Source organism: Sorex fumeus, unplaced genomic scaffold (assembly GCF_029834395.1).
Source record: "Sorex fumeus unplaced genomic scaffold, SorFum_2.1 ptg000072l, whole genome shotgun sequence".
Classification (NCBI taxonomy): Eukaryota; Metazoa; Chordata; class Mammalia; order Eulipotyphla; family Soricidae; genus Sorex; species Sorex fumeus.
The window spans coordinates 56,035,003-56,055,858 of NW_026606129.1; the positions used below are offsets into that span (position 1 = coordinate 56,035,003).

The 20,856-nt window shown below is 40.0% G+C and overlaps 1 protein-coding gene across 5 annotated transcripts in view; it reads right to left on the reverse strand.

Moving 5' to 3' along the window:
- ERC2 (ELKS/RAB6-interacting/CAST family member 2) overlaps positions 1-20,856 on the reverse strand; it is a 1,123,201-nt gene that overhangs the window by 197,330 nt on the left and 905,015 nt on the right. For all 5 annotated transcript variants that reach the window (XR_008794491.1, XR_008794489.1, XR_008794490.1 and 2 more), the window contains one exon: positions 9,290-9,424. Coding sequence is in view for 1 of the 5 variants with exons in the window: in XM_056129131.1 (XP_055985106.1) it covers positions 9,290-9,424 (135 nt within the window). In the remaining 4 variants the exon portion in view is untranslated. The remainder of the gene's footprint in view (positions 1-9,289; positions 9,425-20,856) is intronic.

A 20,856-nucleotide genomic window follows, 5' to 3' on the forward strand; every position in this document is an offset into this window, starting at 1 on the left:
GGAACATGTATTTACACACTCACACACACACATACACATATATATGTATATATAATGTACATTCAAACATGTACTCAGGAAGTTGGGGAGAGAAATTTCTAGTTAAACATGATCTTGAGAAATTCTTCCATATGTGGAAAAGTCCTCAGTTCATCTGACATAGAGCGATAAATACATATATACACACAGGACACTGTATATACATTTATCCCACATTCATTTAACCTCAAAACATAAAATAAATTCTTCCCCCCCTCCCCAAGCAAAAGCTAGGAATAACAACTCTAAATACAGAATCCATCTTCTGGGGGCAATGGAGCAAGTTAAACCCCTCGTCTGTTTGTTAGATTTCAAAGGGCGGCACTTTGGCTAATCTGTTGGTGAAACTGCAAGGCAAGCGGGGCATCAATCACAAGACGTCCCCCACCCCCCATCGCCCCCCCCACCCCGTCCCTCCAGCATTTCACAGAGAGGCTGAGGGTGAGTGCAGTATCCATGGGAATCGGCTTTCTGAGAAGTACCTGGGCCCAGGGCTGGGTTGCTGTAACCAGCTCATTTGCCTGGTAGACAGTAAAACTCCAAGACACCCATGGTGCTTAGAAATGTGACCCGCTTCCACCACCACCCTGATAATTTGACTGTGGGGAGGCATGGAAATTCCCCACACTTTGAGAATTCTCTGCAGAACAATAACTTATCCTAAGAGGAGCAGGTCCCCTCTACGCTGGCTTATCATGGAGAGAGGTGTGAGGATTGGAGGGCCAAAATCCTGTTTTTAATGTTCTGAATTAACTTTACCTTATAGCTCCTGTTTATAAGACAGGGGAACATATTAGAACTAAAAATCTCAAAAACCAAAGAAGCGGCGAGTGTCTTGGTACCAAGGCATTCCTGCAGTTCACATATTTTAAAATACAAATGTCTATCTGTTCCATGACCTCCAGCTTGGGTAGAAGGGCAAATCTAGATCTAGGTTCTTTAGTAATCAAGTCATTAGATGGCTTATGGCAAAAATACTTGCGTCCCATGAGGCATCCTAAGGAAATTTTCACCAGAAAATGGAAGTAAACATTCAGGGCTCCAAATGTATTCAGTGAATGGTACAAACGCAGATCTCAGTTGAGAGCCAGCACAATCTGGGGCCACATAGTAACAAGAAACAGCAGAGATGGGACCAAGATAGTTATTTATACCTGCAGACAGATTCTAGAAACTATTAAGGGCAGTGTGTAATATTTAAGACTAGGATAATCATTTATCTGGTACTAGACTAGCAGAGGACATACAAAACAGGACACTCAGCTTCTACCAGAGGAAGGCTCCTTTCCAAAAGTCCTCCCATGCCCTGCCTAGCAGAAGCATCCCCTACTTTGATCTGAGAGCCTGGTTTGTCCCAGACTCTTGCGTGTGCAGAAGCTCATGGATGAGTGAACAAGGGAATGTGGGTCTTGGCAATTGACGGCCTGGGCACCTCTGCAAACTAGAGCAATTTCCCTTCATTCTGGGGCCCAGGTATCCACAAGTTGTATTGGTAGAATTCTCTGGGATTCCTTTTTGATTTTTGAAATTTTTAAAATTAAATAATTGTGATTTACAGAGTTATTGATAGTTAAGCTTTAGGCATATAATATTTCAACACTGATCCCACCACCGTGTCAACTTCCCTCCACCAGTGTTTCCATATTTGGGTCTCATTCTTCACCCTCTCCTCCACCTCCTGTCTGTATCCTTGACAGGCACATTACAAAGTTATGGTGCTTGTAGTTTAGATCTCATGCTTTCAGTGTTGTTGTATCTGTGTTTTGGATATATGGCTATACCATTCTTCCACGTTACCAGTATAACTGAAGCCTCTCTCCCATTATTTCCTTTTCTTTTTTTCTCGCCCATTACTTCATTTTCTTTTTTTCCCTCAACCCGCCCTTGATTTCTTTCTTTCTTTGTCCTTCTTCTAAACCCTGGGATCAAGGGGTGCCCCTTTTACTGCAACACATTCCCTCAACCAGTTATTCTATATACCACAGATAAGTGAGATCATTGTGTTTGTCTTTCTTCTTCTGGTATACTTCACTTAACATAATATCTTCCTTGTAGCAAATTGCATGATTTCATCATTCCTTGTAGCTGCATAGTATTCCATTGTGCATATAAACCACATCTTCATAATCCATTGATTAGTCATTGTACAAATAGATTGATTCTATATCTTAGCTATTGTACTAAGAATAGAAATGAATAGCTGTGTGCATACATTCTTTTGAATGAATGATTTTAAATCCTGGGGATAGATGCCCCAACGTAGAATTGCTGGGTCATATGGCAATCAATTCTAATCTGCATACTGTTGAACTGGACAACATTTCCACCAGCAGTGGATTAGACTTTCTTTATCATCACATTCCCACCAACACAGATTGTTCCAATTTTTGATATACACACTGATGTAAGATGGTATCTCACTGTTGTCTTGATTTGGATTTCTCGGATGATAAGTGATACTGAGCACTTTTTCTTGTGCCTGATGGCCACAGTCTGCCTGTCTTCATCTAACAAATGTCTATTTATTTCCTCTTCCCAGTGGTTGATAGGGTTTTAGAATTTATTTTGTTGTTTTTGATCTTAGTGAGTACTGGGCTTCAAACCTTTATTTGATGTGTTGAAGGCAAATATTTTGTTTCCATTAAGTTAGTTATCTTTTAGTTTTAGCCCATATTTGTTTGCCATGCAGAAGCTCTTTAATTTTATGTAGTCCCATTTATAAATTTTTTATTGCATTGCCTTTGCCTTTGTGAAGACACCGTTGAGTTCCTAATTTTGAAGTGTTCTGTCAATATTTTCCTCAAAGTACTTTATAGTTTCTGGTTGGATTTCAAGGTCTTTGATCCACATTGAATTGACTTTTGTGTTGGTGTAAAGATATGGATCCAAGTTATCCAGTTTCCCCAGCACCATTTGTTGGAGAGTTTATCAGCTCCCATGTTAAAAGTTAACTGTCCATATATATGGGGGTTTTCATAAAGTATTCAATTCTGGCCCATTGATCAGAGGCCCCCCCATCTTTATTCCAGAATCATGTAGTTTTGATCACTATAGCTTTATAATACAGTTTCAAATTATGTAATGGAATGCCTCCCGATTTCTTATTTTTTCAGTATGACTTTGGCTATTTGTGAATCCACTGGGATCAACATCAGTAGAAGAACTGAAGAAAGATGCATTTTCATTAGCATAGGGATAGCAGAAATAAATAAAAATAAGAGGCAATAGGTGAGATGTTGGGAAATGAAAATATTGCAATCACAAAATAAAAGAAAAGAAATAAAGTCAGGGCACAATAAGGCAGGGTGGGAAAAGAACTAGAGGACATTTGGAAGATAAACAAACAAACAAAAAGAACATTAATTGCAATTAAGTGGGAAAGACAAAAGCACTCTGCATTCTAGAAAAATCTTGAGATGGTCATGAGACCATATTTAATACATATGGTATTATATGTATTTTTAATACTCAGAGCCTCATCTTGAGCCTGTTAATTTTCAGAACTATAAGTCTGGAAACTTCACAACCTCTCCAAACTCAATTTTTTTTATCGTTATTTGAGGAAATTCCCATTTACTCGTCTATGTCCCAAGGCAGTATGGGAACAATTCATTCAGCAGACATTTATTTACTGAGAAGCTACTTTGTGCCATACAGGGATGTACCAAACATACCAAACATTATGTACCAAAAAATGAATGTAACAAAATTCAATCAAGATCTTCACAAAATCATTTAGTAACTAATATACCTCTCTAATCTAATTCTGTAGCTCTCATCCTGAAGTAATATTTCTAAAAGTAAAATGTGAATAACAAAATAAAATAAAGCAAAAATGAAATCTTGCTGTCACTAAAAACAGAAAATTGATGGATGATGCCCAGTGTTGTTAGAGGGTGGGTGAAATGATTGTGTGTGTGGGGGGGAGGTGGGGGAGGAGGTTCCACTGTCCAGTGATGGAAAAAAAGGCTTTTTTGTTTGTTTCTTTGGGGCCACACCTGGCAGTGCTCAGAGATTACTCCTGGCTCTGTGCGGAGGAATAACTCTTGTTAGTGCTTAAGGGGCCATGTACAGTTCCAGTGTCTGGAATTATTTGCATGGAAGGCCAGTTACCACCTGTACAACCTCAGGCTCTAGAAATTAGACTTTTGGTGGTGTGTACAATGTAGTTCACACATATTTCTAATGCTGCATGCTTGAAACTTTTGTGCTAATAATTCAATATATAGCTGATATGTAAATAAATAGTCTAATGAACACATCACACATAATTACGTACTGTTATAAACCAATGTAAGCCTTAGCAACATTTTGTTAAAAATTACAATTTAAGCGGATCTAAAAATATTCATCAGAGCCTGGCAAGCTCCTGTGGTATATTCTATATACCAAAAACTGTAACAATGATGTGTCTCATTCCCCTGACCCTGAAATAGCCTCTAATGCGGCATCATTGGGAAAGACGAGTAAGGAGAGGCTGCTAAAATCTCAGGGCTAGGACGAATGCAGATGTTACTGGTGCCTACTCAAGCAAATCAATAAATAATGGGATGACATTAATACAGTGATACAGCGAAAAATATTCAAGATGGTCAAAATTCTGAGCTTCCCTGCTACTATGAGTATTTCCGCTCAATAAAGTAGAATGAGAGAGGAGCTGCAAGTTCTGTTCTTGGAAAGTGTCCTTGTATTCTGGAGGATTTATCCTGAAAATGTTTCACTTGACTGTCCTTGAGGCTTCTACAAACTAAACTCAGAGTAGCAGATAATTTAACAATAAAATTTTGCACCAAAAATACAGGTCTCTAATGCCCAATACCCAATCCAAGACCCAGGCCTGGAAATGTGAGTCCTGGATGCCAAAGGGCAATCTAAATAAGGCCAGGCATCATGAATTAGCTGAAGTGTGACACTCATTCTGATCTGTGCTGACCCAAGTAGGCTAATTCACACCTGGGGGTCCCTGGAAGGAGAACAATAAAAGCTAAAACTGTACCTGGGTAAATAAAACTCAGATGATATATAAAAATAGAGGAAAGTAAAAAGATGACATCATTGTGAAGGCAAAAAAGATACTACTTAAATAATAAGAGAGCCTGATGGTGCTAGGCAAAGAGGACATTTAGAATATCTACTGTTATGTTTATCTTTTACAAATATTCTTGGTAACTTCAAAATATCTGTAATGGATACTGTGCCACCAGTAGTGACATTCATTCTTTGGTTGCTACTGTTTTTCAAAGCTCATTCAGTAACTTGTGTGAAGGGAAGTAAATTGTTATCTGCTCTTGGGCACACTTCATGGTTTGAAGGACTGTCGAAGACATTATGGGGATTTGTCTGAATGTTACACTAGGACACACTCAATGGCTACAGCCATCCTGAAGTCATGGGCCATCAGTCACTGAAAGTTTCTTTCTGGAGTAAAGGAAGACTGTTGGACTGCCACACCCCATTGACTTTCTTGTGTTCTTCAAATCCTTCCTTCTTCTCAATCCATTCTTACTCACCTCCTAAAAGGCTATGTGTTTATAATTAGTCTTTCTTTCCTGTGTCTTCATCCTTATATAGATCTCTCTGTTGGGTTTTTGGTGGGAAAGCTCAATCTCAGGTGGTATTGTCTTAAAAACATATCCCCCCAAATGTTTTAAAGAAGCACACTCATTTTCTGCTACGCAAAAGCACTGGGAAAATAGCCTCAAAACCCTACCTTCTGATGAAAAACACTGCTGGAAACGGTATCAGCCATGTTTTAAACTCTTTCTTCACCTGATACTTTGAGAACAGTATTTCTCAGAGCACAGATGTTACGAGAACAGGAGGGAAATAAAAAGAATTCCATGATCAAATAAGTCTGGGAAATGCTGGATTAAATAAAATTGGAGAGCTTTCCTTCTTATATGACTTTTTAGAGCCTTTGATCTGCTAATTACACCAAGACTCTCCACTATCAAGTTATAATATGCAGCCCTTTCCCAAAATTCTTTGTGCACCCAAACTTGGTTTAAAGCTTTCCTCATGAGACTAATGTTCCAAAACTTACTTTGGGAAATGCTAGTCTAGACTTATAGCCCTTGGATCCAGTTTCTCTCAAGGAGAAAGCACATTCATAGTGAAGGAGAGAAGGACAGAGAAGAAATGGAAAAAGAATCTAATTCTGTAAGTACCTGGCAGAACTTAAATTGAATTTCCTATGGAAGAATGTATTTCTCTGGAAAGGCAAGAAAGTTATTTCATTTTTCTCTAAATTTATTCATTTTTATGTGTTATGATCTCTTAATAAAGCTCAAGTGAATGTCAACATTTTTCAGTCCTGCTTCCAGAAAACAGAGTTGGTCAATCTTGGGTCACAGAAAAGTTAAGATTGTAAGGAACATGGGAAGTAAATTAGGAATCCCTAGAAGAGACCTATCTCCACAGAGACGGTTCAATTAACATGAGCATATAATACACAGTGAGTTTAAATCACATCAAAATCAGTCCATTATTCACTGTGAATGTGAATCACTGGTGATGTAAGATATACTTTATTATGAGAAAAAGCTTCATTTCATAATTTTAGTATACACAGCTACACAACTATGTGTAGAAGTTTAATCAACTGAGAATGACTTCTCAGCTTGCTGATGACTATTCATAAGGGGATTTAGATATAGAACAGTGAAAATATTTTATATGAGTTATTACAAATAGTAAATCTCAGCTTGTATAAAGGGGAGGCCATTGCTGTCCTCTAGGATCATCATCTAAGCTTGAGACATCTGGTCAACATGTCAAGGTTCTTCTACACTAACAGAAGGACTACAGCAGAGGCATTATATGTGGTGATTCTACTTTAAAATCCCAGACTAATATCCTGGCCAAAAGTTACACTTTCAATAGAAAACCCCATTGTAGATTTTCCAATTTATGGGTCTCTAACTGAGGTCTAATCACTTTTGCTGCTTTATTCTAAATAAAATGATCCCCCAAAATAACTGAAGACATCAAATAATCTCCATGCTTTGTCCTAGGACTAAGCAGTAAACACTCTGACGATGGAGAGATGTTCTTCTGTATTGCTACTAAGCCTGTATTCAAACTGAGTATTGTGACTGTTCTGAAATGTGTGCTTCATGCATAAATTGAAGGACAAATAACCAGCAGTAAGTTTTCTCCCATCTTTTTAGTTTTTAGTTTTCATCTGTAGAAGAGGATGAAGCTACATACCTCTCAGTCAATGGACTATCTAGAGGGGTCCCAGAGATGAAGAATGATAATATTCATCTACCTATAGATGAAGGATAATATTTATCTATCTCTGATAATGATAGGACCACACCATCTTCTTAACAGTAGCGATGAGAAAGGTATATCTGAGTCAGAAACTTTGAGGAATGCTAATTCTTGTGGGAAGGTCTCTGTCTCTGAACAATGATTCAGTCCTATGAAATCCTTTGGTGTTGAAAGACAGATCTGAGAGTATAACTAAGTAGTCAGGCACTATAATTTGTGATTAGAGACCTTGGGAAACATAGCAGGAAGCTCTCATTAGTAAGAAATATCATTCAGAGTGTAGGTAAATTGGATCTGGTGCCCCATTTCTAGCAGGAAATTCTGCCATATGTGTCTATATGAAAGAAGTCCTTGAATAACTTGTTCCTCCAATCTGGTTCCAAATTCTTTTTCTAACCCTTCTTTGTTCTTATTTCTATCACTAATGCAGAAAACCCAGGGTGGGACAGCACCAATAAAATCTCAGACTCGGGGAGCATGGGCACTGTGCCAAAGGGCAGGAATTCTAAGCAAAAAATAAAAACACTTAGCTAGCTGGATGCCAGGTTTACCAGGACAGTGAATGTGGGGAGGTGGTGGTGGTGGGGAGGGATGAGAACTGAAAACATAAAACCAGAACAAATCAAAACCATAGATGTACAGATAATGATATAAAATGATTTCCTCCACTATGTCAAAATTTAAATTGAGAACCATTTTTAAGAGATAATATTTTGCACTGGCTCTGTCAGTACTTGGCTTCAGATATTGAGGTGGCCTCCAATATGACCACCTGCAGTGTTGGATCAAGTCTTTTGGTCAAATAATTCCCAGTACAAAAGTAGAGCCAGACTGAAGACAAGAGCTAAGGAGCTCCTGGCTGAAGAGATCTTACTACACAGCTCCAGGAAGCACTTACTAGGTTATGTACTCTATAAAAGCACCATCCTCTCTTGGGAGTTATACTCCTAGTAAATATTTTGGAGACTTAGAATCTGACTTTATCCATTGTGATTCAAGTAACATGAGGTAAGAAAGAAACACTCATGTTCAAAATCTTCTAAAGACCTAATGAGCAAACAGCCCTCATCCAGCAAAGTTAACTACTCTTCTACAGAGATTTCAACGAGCCTCCCACATCCCTTATTATATACGAAAATATATAACGAGGACAATTATATTTATTATATCCCATTATCTACAACCTCATCCATCTTTAAATGAATTTATGGTATATGTTACACTAACTTCATACATACATGCACAGCACAAAGGGCCCTAGTACAACAAAGAAAGGAATACAGTTATATCAAGTATATTATCTTATGAGTTTGAAAGTTATTTCATAATTCTTATGAACATTCAGGACTTTTACTACTAAACACTATATATATATAGTTCTTGCATTTTGTGGATGAACACAACAAATATTGTAGGAGGCCTTTTTTGGTCAATTTATTTTTTTGCTTGCCTTACTTAGTCAAGGGAGAGGATAGGTTCCAAATCAAATAAATCAGCCTCTTGACTTCACTGGCTAAAATGCAAGCAAAACTGATTTTTCTTCATGTTGTTTTACCCCACTGCTAATTTGCATCACTAAGGAATTTTCTAGGAAAGTGCTCAGCAAACTGAAGACTTCTCTGGTTGCCAAGCTCATGGAAACAAAGTGCTTTCTCTTAAAACTCTGAAAGAGACATTCCAAAGTAACCCACCATTAGATTCCGAGCCAGGAACAGACTACATATCTATGAAAGAAGAAAAGAAGGGAGGAAAGAAAATGCATAACATAAACAAGAACAGACAAAACCTTAAAGAGGAAGGAGAAAGGAAAACATTTAGATTCCTTGAGTGATGGAAATAAATACCAAAGCTATTAGTTTCAGTTCAAAGAATGTATCACTTTATGCTGTTTATTATTTCTTGAGAATTATTTATTTTATCTTAAAATATCCAAAGGGTAAAAGGGGTCCTGGAGGTAAGCAGCAATGAAACTGACCTGGTCAGGAGAGGGCCTAAGATTGGAATGTTGCGACCTCCCAGGAGATCGGTGGTGGTGGTGATGGTGGTGGTGGTGGTAGTGATGGTGGTCCTCATCATAGTTGTCTGCCATCAGCTTCATTCTGTTCTGGGTCTGCACAGAACAAAAACCAAGGAAGATCTCATCAGGGGTTAGAAGACCAGCCAAAGAGACTCAGGGCATAATTATAGTAACTATAGGACTTTCTTTGTTTATAACTTAGATGTTTTCATTTTGGTCAAATTAGAAATTAATGAAGTTAAAATCATGCCATTGGCTTTGGTGGAAAAGGATTTGCCACATCCTTAAAGTGATTGCATTCTTGGATCTACATTTGTTGATGTAAGTGTGCTTCCCCCAGTATTATTTGAAAGGGGGGAGGGTTAGACATATTTCAGTTGCTTTGTTTTATGTTACCAGGTAATCACTGAGATTAAGAGTAAGCTGGCAATCACAAACTGTGGACAATCACATCAACGTTCTAGAGCAAGCAAGATAAGGGAGCACTGGATAGCAGGTGTAACACAGAGCCACAGACAAACAATGGCCTAAAAATACAAGAAAAAAACAAAAAACACCGAAGCTGTTAAATGCAAAAAATACCAGTACAGATGGCTCCCTGGAAAGGAATATTGTTCTTTGGGAAATTAAGCAAATGGAGAAAAGTTGAATGGAAACGAGCTGAACACTCTGATTCATTCCCCAGTGTTTATCAGATGTCATGACTCGGTCTCAGAGTTAATAGATCCCTCCCCACCCACCTTCTACTCTACTCAATCCAAAGAATCTTAGTGTTTTATTATGCAGGACAAGAAACAGACCAGGAAAGAACTGACCACTGACATCACAGAATCTAGAAAATGCTTAAAGATCATGGATAAAAGCAGATAGATAAGCAGATAGATAAGCAGATAGATTGTCTAGAATCAAGTCCTGCTTCACCTCCACATGCTATGTGTTTTAAGAGTTTACAATTTCTAAGTCCCTTTTTTTTTCAGTTGTCAAATATCACCTTCGATGCTCTATGAGATACAAGTGATATGGACTTTGAGTGTCAATTAAGTAATGGAATATAATGAGCTTGTAATAAAAGTTAAATCCTGGGAGAACAGAGTGGGACTATAGCAAGTAGGGTGGTTGACCTAGGTTTGATATTCAGCATCCCTTGTGGTCCTCTGAGCACCACCAGGAGTGATTTCTGAGCACAGAGCTAAGAGTATCCCTCGAACATTGCCAAAAGTAAAATTCTGGTACCTGGAGATAGCTCAAAGGGCTGGAATATATGTCTTCTGTGTGAGGCCCAAAGTTAAACCCTTGGCACTACACGACCCAGTGCAATGAGGACATTGAACCACCAGGCCTGCTTGGCTGAATATTGCTTATGAGAGGCCCCTTAACACATCCAGCTTGCTTGCTTCCACCTGCCTACTCCCCACTAATAAAAGTCAAGTGTTGTAAGTATAATGGCTGCTGCTGTTTGCTGTCCCTTCTCCTTCTTAATACACGTCACTTCTGGTGCTTGGGATACCTTCTCCAGTGTCTTCTCTCACTGCCAACTTCTGTATCTGTGTAAATCACATGGAACCACTGTGAGGTTCTGTGGACCTTCAGCTTTTCACAGCTCAAATCATAGAGTTGTCTGTGGTAAACTTGCACCTCTTTCTTTCATCTGCCTTTTCTCGGAATCTAAAGTAGAAGCTCCGGAACTTAACTGGCCTATTGCCCCCTGCCCCCACTACAAAAAAGAAAAAATAAAAAGAAAAAAAATAATAAAAAGGTAACCACTTATTTCCTCCCCCCAACTGAAAACTCTGTGTTTTTAAGCAAAGAAACAGAAAAGTGTTGTTCCCCGCCTTCCCCCCCAAACCCCCTCCCCCCCACACTGCCACACAAATACACATACCAGCACCTAAAGCCTCTACATCACTACTCCACTATCACCTTCCTGGATCATTCCAGTCACACACACACACACACACACACACACACACTGCCCTTCCTGCCTCCACACACACATACATACACATAAGGTGGAGACTAGGATGGTATGATGGTCCACACTGGGAAATACTAACCCAGAGGATATAAGGGAATCCTGTGCTTGTTGCTGCGATAAGTGACAAAAGGGGACGTGAAGATGAAGGATGCTGCCATCCTCTCAGGTGAGCTGCAGAGCTGTTCTCGGTCAGAAAAGGTCACTTAGAGTTGAAAAGGTCTCTGGAGTTGCTGTAACCATCCCAAGAGTGGCTGAGGATGACAAGGAGCCCTCAACACGGGGGGAGAGGTGCAAGTCAGAGGCTGTCAGAGCCTCCAGCCAGTTGGAATTTTATTATGTGACATAAATAATATTCTGATGGAAAAGAGAGAATTCTGGGCCTTGTGATGTGTATTCTTATATATTTTTTATACACAATCTATACTACCCTCAAAACCTTCCTAGGAGAAATCACCATTCTCATTTGCAGCTAGAAAAATTAAGGCATAGATTTCAGCCCCCAGAGTCTCTTTTCTTGCACAGAACCTGGAAGTTTCCCAAACTTCCCAATTCTCAATCTCTAGGCTTTCCTCTTCACCGTGGCATCAGCCAAAAAGGCAAACAGCTAAACAGGTAGAAACAGCTTTCTCATAAAAGCCTTAGCTCTGTTAAGTTTTGGAAACACCTCACGTCCCACTTCTACCTGCCAAAGGATGTCTCCTGATTTACTCACTCTAGTTTTATAAATGTGTACAATATTTGAGAGGCCCCAGAGTGGATATAAAAATGCATGCATATGGATAAAAACAATAAAAATAGAGGCAAAGATCCGCCTAAAAATTAAATAAAAATATCCCAGGCAACCTTTGGCAGCTGATAGCATTTCCATCCTTCACTTGTCCACTTAAAGTGTCAGAAGACCCAATGGACAAGTTATGTCTTGTGAGAAAGAGCAGGACCAAGGAGCTGTTGCCGATCAAGTACTGAGTTCCCCCTAATTTTGGGGGCCCTTGCACATGAGATTCTGAAATTCAGGGTTCACACCTAAAATTCCAGTATTGTCAGGAGCCTGTACTCCTGAACTCATGAACTAATAAATCTGGAATTGTTTCTTCTAATAGAATTCTGAGAGCCTGGAGGGAGCTGTTAGCTCTGCTATGGTCAAGATGGAAGAGACTTGCCCAAGAATGAACGATGGGACCTAATGAACAAATAATAACTCTGCTATTGTAAACATCATAATGTCCTTATCCTTTGGGGAAGCTCCTGTGATTTCATGAGATTATTTTCTTACCAGCGACAAGCCTAAAGTTTCCTACCTTTGAACTATATCCCATAAAAGAATGTACAAGCTAAACAAGATGCTGTATGCAGTCCTAAATGTGTCTGCTGAAATGAGGTGTTGGAGAGTAGGCATGTCATGGGATAAAGACTGTAAATGAATGATGTCATCTTTCCAATTTGGTGCTGAAATATAAATAAACCACGTTGTTCATGTGAATACCAGATCTGGGGGAAATGTACACAGAGCAATTGTGAGCGGAAGAGGCTTCTTTTGATTAGTCTGGGCTGGAAGAGGAGAGTGTGAAATGGAGATGAAAAATGAGAGTTTGGCCTGATATTCTAGACCATTTTTATTTATCTTGCTTGTAACATATCCCCTAAACTGTGACCGATTTCTTACAGGCTGGTTGCTAGTACTCCCTTCTATAAGAAAAAAAAAATTAACTAACTATGCTCACTTAATTGTCAAATAGAAAATGGATCTTTCTTTTTCAACTGGGACTACCTAACCTCATCTCTTCCCAGATATATTGGCTTCTTAACATACTGAAAATCATCTGGAAGGATAAGAAGCCACGAATAACACTCCCTAAAGGTCGATGAAAGAAAAACTGCAGAAAATTGAAACAAGACTTGGAACAAGGAAACCATTTGTACCAATAACTCCAGACACATTTACCAGGTGATTCTCTGTGTAATGATTCATATCCCTGCAACCATCAGATGTAAGAGATGCCCACCAGAGTCTGAAACAGCAAATCTTCTGGGCTGTCATAACTGAAATCCCAGGAAAACCTATATAGAGTTGGAGAGGAAGAGCTTTCTCTGGCCCTGAGCTTGTGAGCTCACCGACTCATTTAGCAGTTCACTGAAGCCCATTTTTATTTCCTTTCCATTGTCTACTAAACTGCTGACCTGACATTTCTGCCTTTGGCTGTGTTGTATTAGTTTTACTCTATTATGTCATGACTGCTGAGACAAATCTAATCAGATTTCATTTTCTACTTCCTCCTCCTTCCAGGCACCGCCTTATTTCTCTAGGGCAATAGCCTCCTAAAGGGCTCTCCCCTTGCACTCTTGCCTCCCATTGAACAAAATCCACAGCCAGAGTGACATCAGACCCTCGCTGCTCCTCCTGAGTTCAAGCGCTTTAGAGGTTCCTGGTCATCCTCAGAAAACAGAGCCCTAATTCCTCCACAGCTGAGACTCTTGAGAGTCACCAGCCAGTCTCACCTCTTGTCATCACTCTCCAGCCCTGGGACATATCATGACCTGCATGTGTTACACCTTTACTTGAGTTAAACCCATTAGTTCTTTTGGTCTTAGTTTCAACACCATCAGCTTCAGAAATTAATTCTCTAAATTCACTCATTACTTCACTTACAATTACAGTTTTTTACTGCCTTCCTTGGAGATATATATATATATATATATATATATATATATATATACCCAAATTTCTTGCAGTTTTTCTCTCAGCGAATGTAAATAATGTGTTTTCTTGGCTTGATCCACCACTCATTTAAAGATCTCTTCAGGGGAGTACTATGTCTGAATTATTCTGAGCACATCTTCTCTTGTGCAAGAAACACATAATCTGGAATATGAGTAAGCTAAAGTGCGTCAATTAAAAGTAGGCACACAGAAAGGAATGAGCACAGAGGGCACTAAATACCTTGGAAAAAAGCAAAAGTAAAAATATACAATTCTTCATGTATCTATCTATCATGTATGTATCTCTTATGTGACAGCTTGACTCTTTCTGTTGTGAAATTGATTTTGATTATCATTGTTCTTGAGAAGGAGAGAACAGGATATGTCATAGCTTTGCAGCTGTGGGAAAAGTCAAATTACTCTTCTTCTTCAAAAAACCTTATTCTTTAGTAAAATATATCCAGTGCAACAGTCTATTTTTCCAGTTACATAACTCATTGAGAATAAAAGGCACCAGGGTGCTATGGAGTTCATTTACTTACTATCCCTTAGCCTGTGGAAGAGCAGGGGACTTTAGAATACTTTTCTAGCACCAAAGGCCAATCACGAAAGTTGAAACTTTATCCATTAACTAAAATCCCTGATGAACACCATCTGTGAAAAGGTGCCCTCTTCTCGATTTCTCTTGACATTTCTGAGGAGTTTATCCAAAAAGCTCTTGAAATAAAATGAAAATCTTCAATTGACTAGAAATAGACTCAATAGTTTAATGGCAATATGTAGCCATAAAAGTGTAATATTAAAACTGCCTTTAAAAATATTTTAGCAAGGTGGCAATAATGAACTGTGCTTTTGATCAGTCATCTGGATCAAGTTAACAATAAAGCTTTCATGAATATGGTTTAAATAAGGAAAAATATAATAAGATTTGTTGCTATGGGATATGAAGATAATACTATAGCACAGCAATTACAGTTTCTTCTATCAGGTTTTCTTTTTTTCTTCTTTCCTGCCAGGGAAACAGAAATAGTCCAGAACTCTTCTACTGGCCTTGTTTCTGCCAAATCAGAACAAGGTCAACAGTTCTTGTCTTCAAGTAAAAGATGGAGAAACCAGACAACAAGTGGACAGTAAGGAAAGGAGGGATTTCCTGAACATCCACCAGACCTACATGGTAATGAATCATAATTCAGTGTGGTCTGGATTTCCATGCGCAAGTCACTCTTGGAGGACAAACTGAATGAGGAGGAATGTGTGTGTGTGTGTGTGTGTGTGTGTGTGTGTGTGTGTGTGTGTGTGTGCTGGGGAGCTGAGGGGATGGCTTCAGGGCTAGAATGCATGCTTTGTATGTGGGAGTTCTGGGGTTCTATACCTGGCACCACATGGTCCCTACTCACAACACAACTTGGGTGTACTATCCTACAATAGCCATCAGAGAATGAAGCCACATAAAGAAACTTTATGGGAGTTAAGTGTAGATCAATGATGGAATGTCTACTGTGGGCAATGGACAGAAATTTATTCAATGCTCACCAAATTTTTTTAACCACAACAGGGCAAGTATAATAATGTGTCAGGTTGAGTATTTGACCAGTACCTTCTCACTGAATCCTTGCTTTGCTTTTGATATACTTTTATGAGCCTCTTTTCACAGATGATGAAAACAAGTTCATGGTATCTTAGTGAGTGGTGGACTAGGCTTAAATCCAGATTTCTGATTCCAGAGTCCTACAGTAGTGATATAAAGGTCCTGTGCCAAATGTAAAGGGGAAGAGCAAAGACTGAGGAACTAAAATTTTACTATAACAAATATAGGAAGAGAATCAGGGTAGAAAGAATAGATTTATATAAATGGCTAGAGACAGTAAAAATAATCTCTGGCTTAGGGCAGAGGAATCAAATAAGGGTCCATATATCAGATGTCACTTGAACTAAGATTTGAAAGTCGGCATGGATATGGACGCACTTCCATGATAACCTTACCCTCTAATTACACTGAACGGAAAATGATCAATGAGGGAATCTCAGAAGGGAAGAGGTGTGGTCTATGCTGTGTGTTGCTTTCTTTACCCCTTTACTGAATGTGGGGAGACCAGGAATTGTAGTTGAGATATCATTTTTCAGAATTTATAGAATTACAATATCTTACAAGCAATTTTCGACAGAGCCAAAGCTACATATACTCACACATGTCAAAATGTGACCTTCTGGGAAAATAGGCCCTTCCTAGAGCCTCTGTATATTTTATATAAAATCTATATCACATACTGCTACAGAATCTGTTGTACCTTGAAAACAAATCTTACCTTTCCCAGCTCATTCAGTTGATCAGTCCTTCCTGCCACCCATACATCTGTTGCTCAACAGAATATTGATGAAACTTTTTCTCTACATTTTATTTAAGGAGTCTCCCTGAGTGCATATTTTAGAAAGAAAATTGGTAGGCCACCATGGAGGTTTCGATTATTTTTGTACCTACTCATTGTGTATTATAATTTTTATTATTAATTGTTATATAAAATGTTAGTGCCCTTCCCTAGCCTCTTCCACCCTGGATGTCACTTGTGGGTTGAATTAATGGCCCTGGATGTGCTGTTCTCTTCCTACTTTGAGCCCCTGCACTTCTTTCTGAGGTCTTCCTTTGGCCAGGTACAGGTTTGGACAAGGAATGAGGAAAATCGAAAGTGTCTGGGAGCTCATACTCTTAAAGAAACTCTCTTGGAGGGATGAGCGATAGCACAGCGGGTAGGGCGTTCGCCTTACACGCGGCCAACATGGCCGACCCGAGTTCGATTCCTCCGCCCCTCTCGGAGAGCCCGGCAAGCTACCGAGAGTATTCGATATGCCAGACACAGTAACAACAAAGTCTCCAATGGAGACGTTACTGGGCCCGCTCGAGCAAATCGACGATCAACGGGAGGGCCTTTATTTATTATTTTATATATATATATATATGGTTGTGGCTGGTTCTGGAGGTCTTCAGCTGCTGGAGCTCTGCTCAGGGAGCGGAGAGAAACTCAACCCGCCCCCCTCCAAGGGGCCCCGGCGAGGACAGCCTTGCCCAGGTGCAGACAGCCAGGCCCAGGTACAGGAGACTCTGCAGGCAATTGACACCCCCCCCCCCCCCCCCCCCGGTGCCGTGTAATCCCATCAACGGCCAAGACCCAAAGACTATAAAACCCAGCTCCAGAAGAGAACAGTGCAGAGTCTCCTACCCTCACACCTGGCTGTCCTTGCCAGGGTCTCTTGGAGGGGGGCAGGTTGAGTTTCCCTCCCCGCCCCAAGCAGAGCTCCAGCAGCCGAAGACCTCCAGAACCAGCCACAACCATGCTGAGACCACTCTCCACACGCATGAAGGTACTGGCAGAGGAATAAAGGCATGGGGGTCCCGGGGCTGAGCTCTCCAAGCCTGCTCGGATTGGGGCTGAGCATCCTCCACCCAGATCCTCCATCTTCCAGTAGGCAGGGGTCACACCCACCAACTGACCTCCGGGCACCATGTAATCCCATCAACAGCCAAGACCCAGAGACTATAAAACCCTGCTCCCAGAAGTGCGGCTGCATTGTGGCCGTGTGACATCTTATTTCATTCTTACTTTGGAAAACCTGGCAGGCTACCGAATGTAATCTGCCCACATGGCAGAGTCTGGCAAGCTCCCCGTGGTGTACCCAATATGCCAAATACAGTAACAATAATGGGTCTCATTCTCCTAACCCTGAAAGGGCCTTGAATATGGCACTTTAAAATCTCAGGGCTAGGACGAAGGAGATGTTACTGGTGCCTGCTCGAGGCAATCGACAAACAACAGGATGATCGTGATCGATATATATATATATACACACACACACACACACACACACACACACACACATCCAGATCAAACACTATGTTGTGTTCCATAATCTTTCAGTAGGCTCCAGTTAGGAACAGCTTTCATTGAACAGAATGGAAAACTACCCATGATTATACCTCCACTGACTTTTTCCTTCCCAGTCTCATGTTTCCATTTTCTTACCATGCTTCTTGGGATCACCTCCCAAATAAACTCTCTGCACCAAATCCATGTGTCTGGGTTTGTGTTTGTAGGGATCCCAGCTAACACTGTGTTGAATGATTAACAAGTCTGTGTCTAACTTATGCAGAGGACTGACATTCCTGTGACTACTAGGCCTTTCCACGCTTGGCTCTTGTGATTTCTCATCACCTAGGGAGACAGATCTCTCACCTTCTGTAGGGAAGTAACACAGGCTTTGCATGAATTCCACTTCTGCCAAATATTTACTCTGAGACTCAGACTGAAACATTTTTCCCTGGGCCTCAATTCCTAGAACTATAAAATGGGCAAGAGAAGGAAGAATGTCTTTAGCATGAACTCAACCTCACCAGGACAGATGCTGATATACTGTTTTTATCCCTAATCGGACTTTTGTATGCCTTTTCTATTTTTTTCCTCCTAAAATCAGGAGAGAATTACTACAGTAAACCACTTTCTGCTTCCACCTTAGGACCTGAGAAATTCTCAAAGTGTTAAAGATTCTAATGTGAAGCATCATTATTTCTGTTTTGTCAATAGCCAATGTCTCCATAAGGTGAGATATTCCTTATAGAGAAAAGTTCTATGTTCTCTGTCAATAATATGGTGATTCAGAACCATAATAGTGGTAGAAAGAAGACTGGCACTCAGGGGTAGAGTCCTCTGTCATTATTAACAATAACATCTGATGCTTGCCTAGTTCCCAATTACCAAGCACAGCATTTTGATTTCATTGAGTTTTTCACATCAATCCTGTGAGCAAGACATCATATTCAATTTTTTTACAAAAAGGTACTATCATATGGCTGAAACCCATAAGAACTAAGAGCAATTACAGTTTATAAAGTCTGAATATATGCACTGGTAGAGGTTTTTTTTATTATCTCTACTTTACAAATCAAGAAAATAAGGACTAGATAAACTAAGAAACATACAATGATCATAAAACTGGTAGGTTTGGGTCTACAAATCTAGACCTACCTGTACACTAACCACCATACCCTACTCCTCAGAATGATAAGGTCTGGCCCCTTCCTTGAAAAGTAATAATTACTTCATTAAAGTTGAACTGAAAATGAGTTTCCACTTTCCGAATGTTGACTTCAATCAAAATTAAGAGAAACAACAGCTCATTTTGATTACAATGTTCTATGTGGAAAAAAAATCAAACTCAGACACATCAGGGAATCATGCTTCAGTGCCGAAGAAATTCATATTGCTATCCAAATCGAATGTAAATTCAAAAGTCATTAACCAAATCCACACTAACATACAATGCTTCAACCAACAATATGAGTTTCAACCTAGACTAAAACACTAGCTGTAGACAGACCAGGAATTTCTAACATCCCAAGCTCTGGTGGAGGTGTAGATTCTGGGGGAAGAGAAAGGCCCTAGAAGTTTCCACCCAAATTAACTTAGTTAAGCAAGGTCTATTTAATTAAGTAGTGGGCAGCACATGCTATACTTAGCTTTTAAACACTTGTAAAGTCCTCTTCATTCATTTATCTTACTTGTCACTGACAAGCTCTTCAAGGACTGTAACAGTATGCAGAGTATGAAGAGCCTGAGTAAACAACGCATATTTTATGTGGAGTCTAAACTGTTTTAACTCAGAGAGTCAATAGAGGGTCTCCGAAAAAGAAAAAAAATCCAGACTCTCCCTACTAAACTCAGGGCATTTTCTGGCATGTCTATTATGAACTTCTTTAGAAAGTGAGCTTCAAAATAAAATCCCAATTTTGGAGAGTGAAAGAGATAGAGAGAGAGAGGTGGGGAGAAGGAGAGAAAGGGAAAGAGAGGGGAGAGGGAGAGGGAGAGAGAGAGTAGAAAAGGAGAGGAAAGAAGAAAGGGAAAATGTGAGAGAAGGAGTGGGGCTAGGAAGAAATAAAGTGGTAAGAGAAGAAAACAGAGAAGAAAGGTGGAGGGAAGAAAGGAAAAAGGAAGACTCTTTGTAGCTATTAGACTCTTACTTCAGCAACCTGTGACAAAAGTAATGGTTAAGATCATTGCTCAATCCAATTTTGCTCACATTACTTAATTTTGCTTGATAGAACTGACTTTACCAAAGTAACACCCTAACTAGTTAAAAAAAAATCTCAGGGTATGCAGTTAAATGGAATTGGTCAACATATTGGAAAATGACAATGAGAATTACCAGTCCGTCTAAGGAGAACACTTGGGGTCTGAGGGACCCAGCAGACCCTCAAAAAAGGGGAGAAAAGTCTTGGGAAGACTAAGCATCTCCTAAGAGAAACGAAGTCACATACCGGGACTAAACAAAATGATTCAGAGGACTTACAAACCTTTTAAATAGTTTTGACTTTACATTAATACGTATTTAAATAAACTGTAACATCACACAGAGAATCCACAAATTTAGGGCATAGGACACAGGAAACATCAAGCAGATTCCCCAGATGACTGAAGCAGCTTCTGACCTGTATCTTAAGGAGAAAGCAAAGCCACTCCAAATGGACTGGGCTGCAGATGCAGGCATGGCTTAGGCAACAGATCTGTCTGGACAAAGGTCAGAGGACAGAAGGACATTCCCCTGTAGGAGCTCTTGACCTCCTTATGGGAGGAGGAGTGTGAGAAACCTGGTCCTGCTCCTCTTCTTCACTGAGGGAGACACTCTAGAGGGTTTCTCCAACTGCCCTTTCCCCCTTCAAAACAAAACAAAGGCAACAAAAGGGGGAGAGTAGGGAGGGTGTGAGCAATGCAAAACATGTGCTGGGCTGCAGGCTGGTGCTGAACAAATAGAACCCTGGGAGAGGGTTGCTGAGACCGGGAGGAGAGGTTTGGCATGGCCGAGGGGA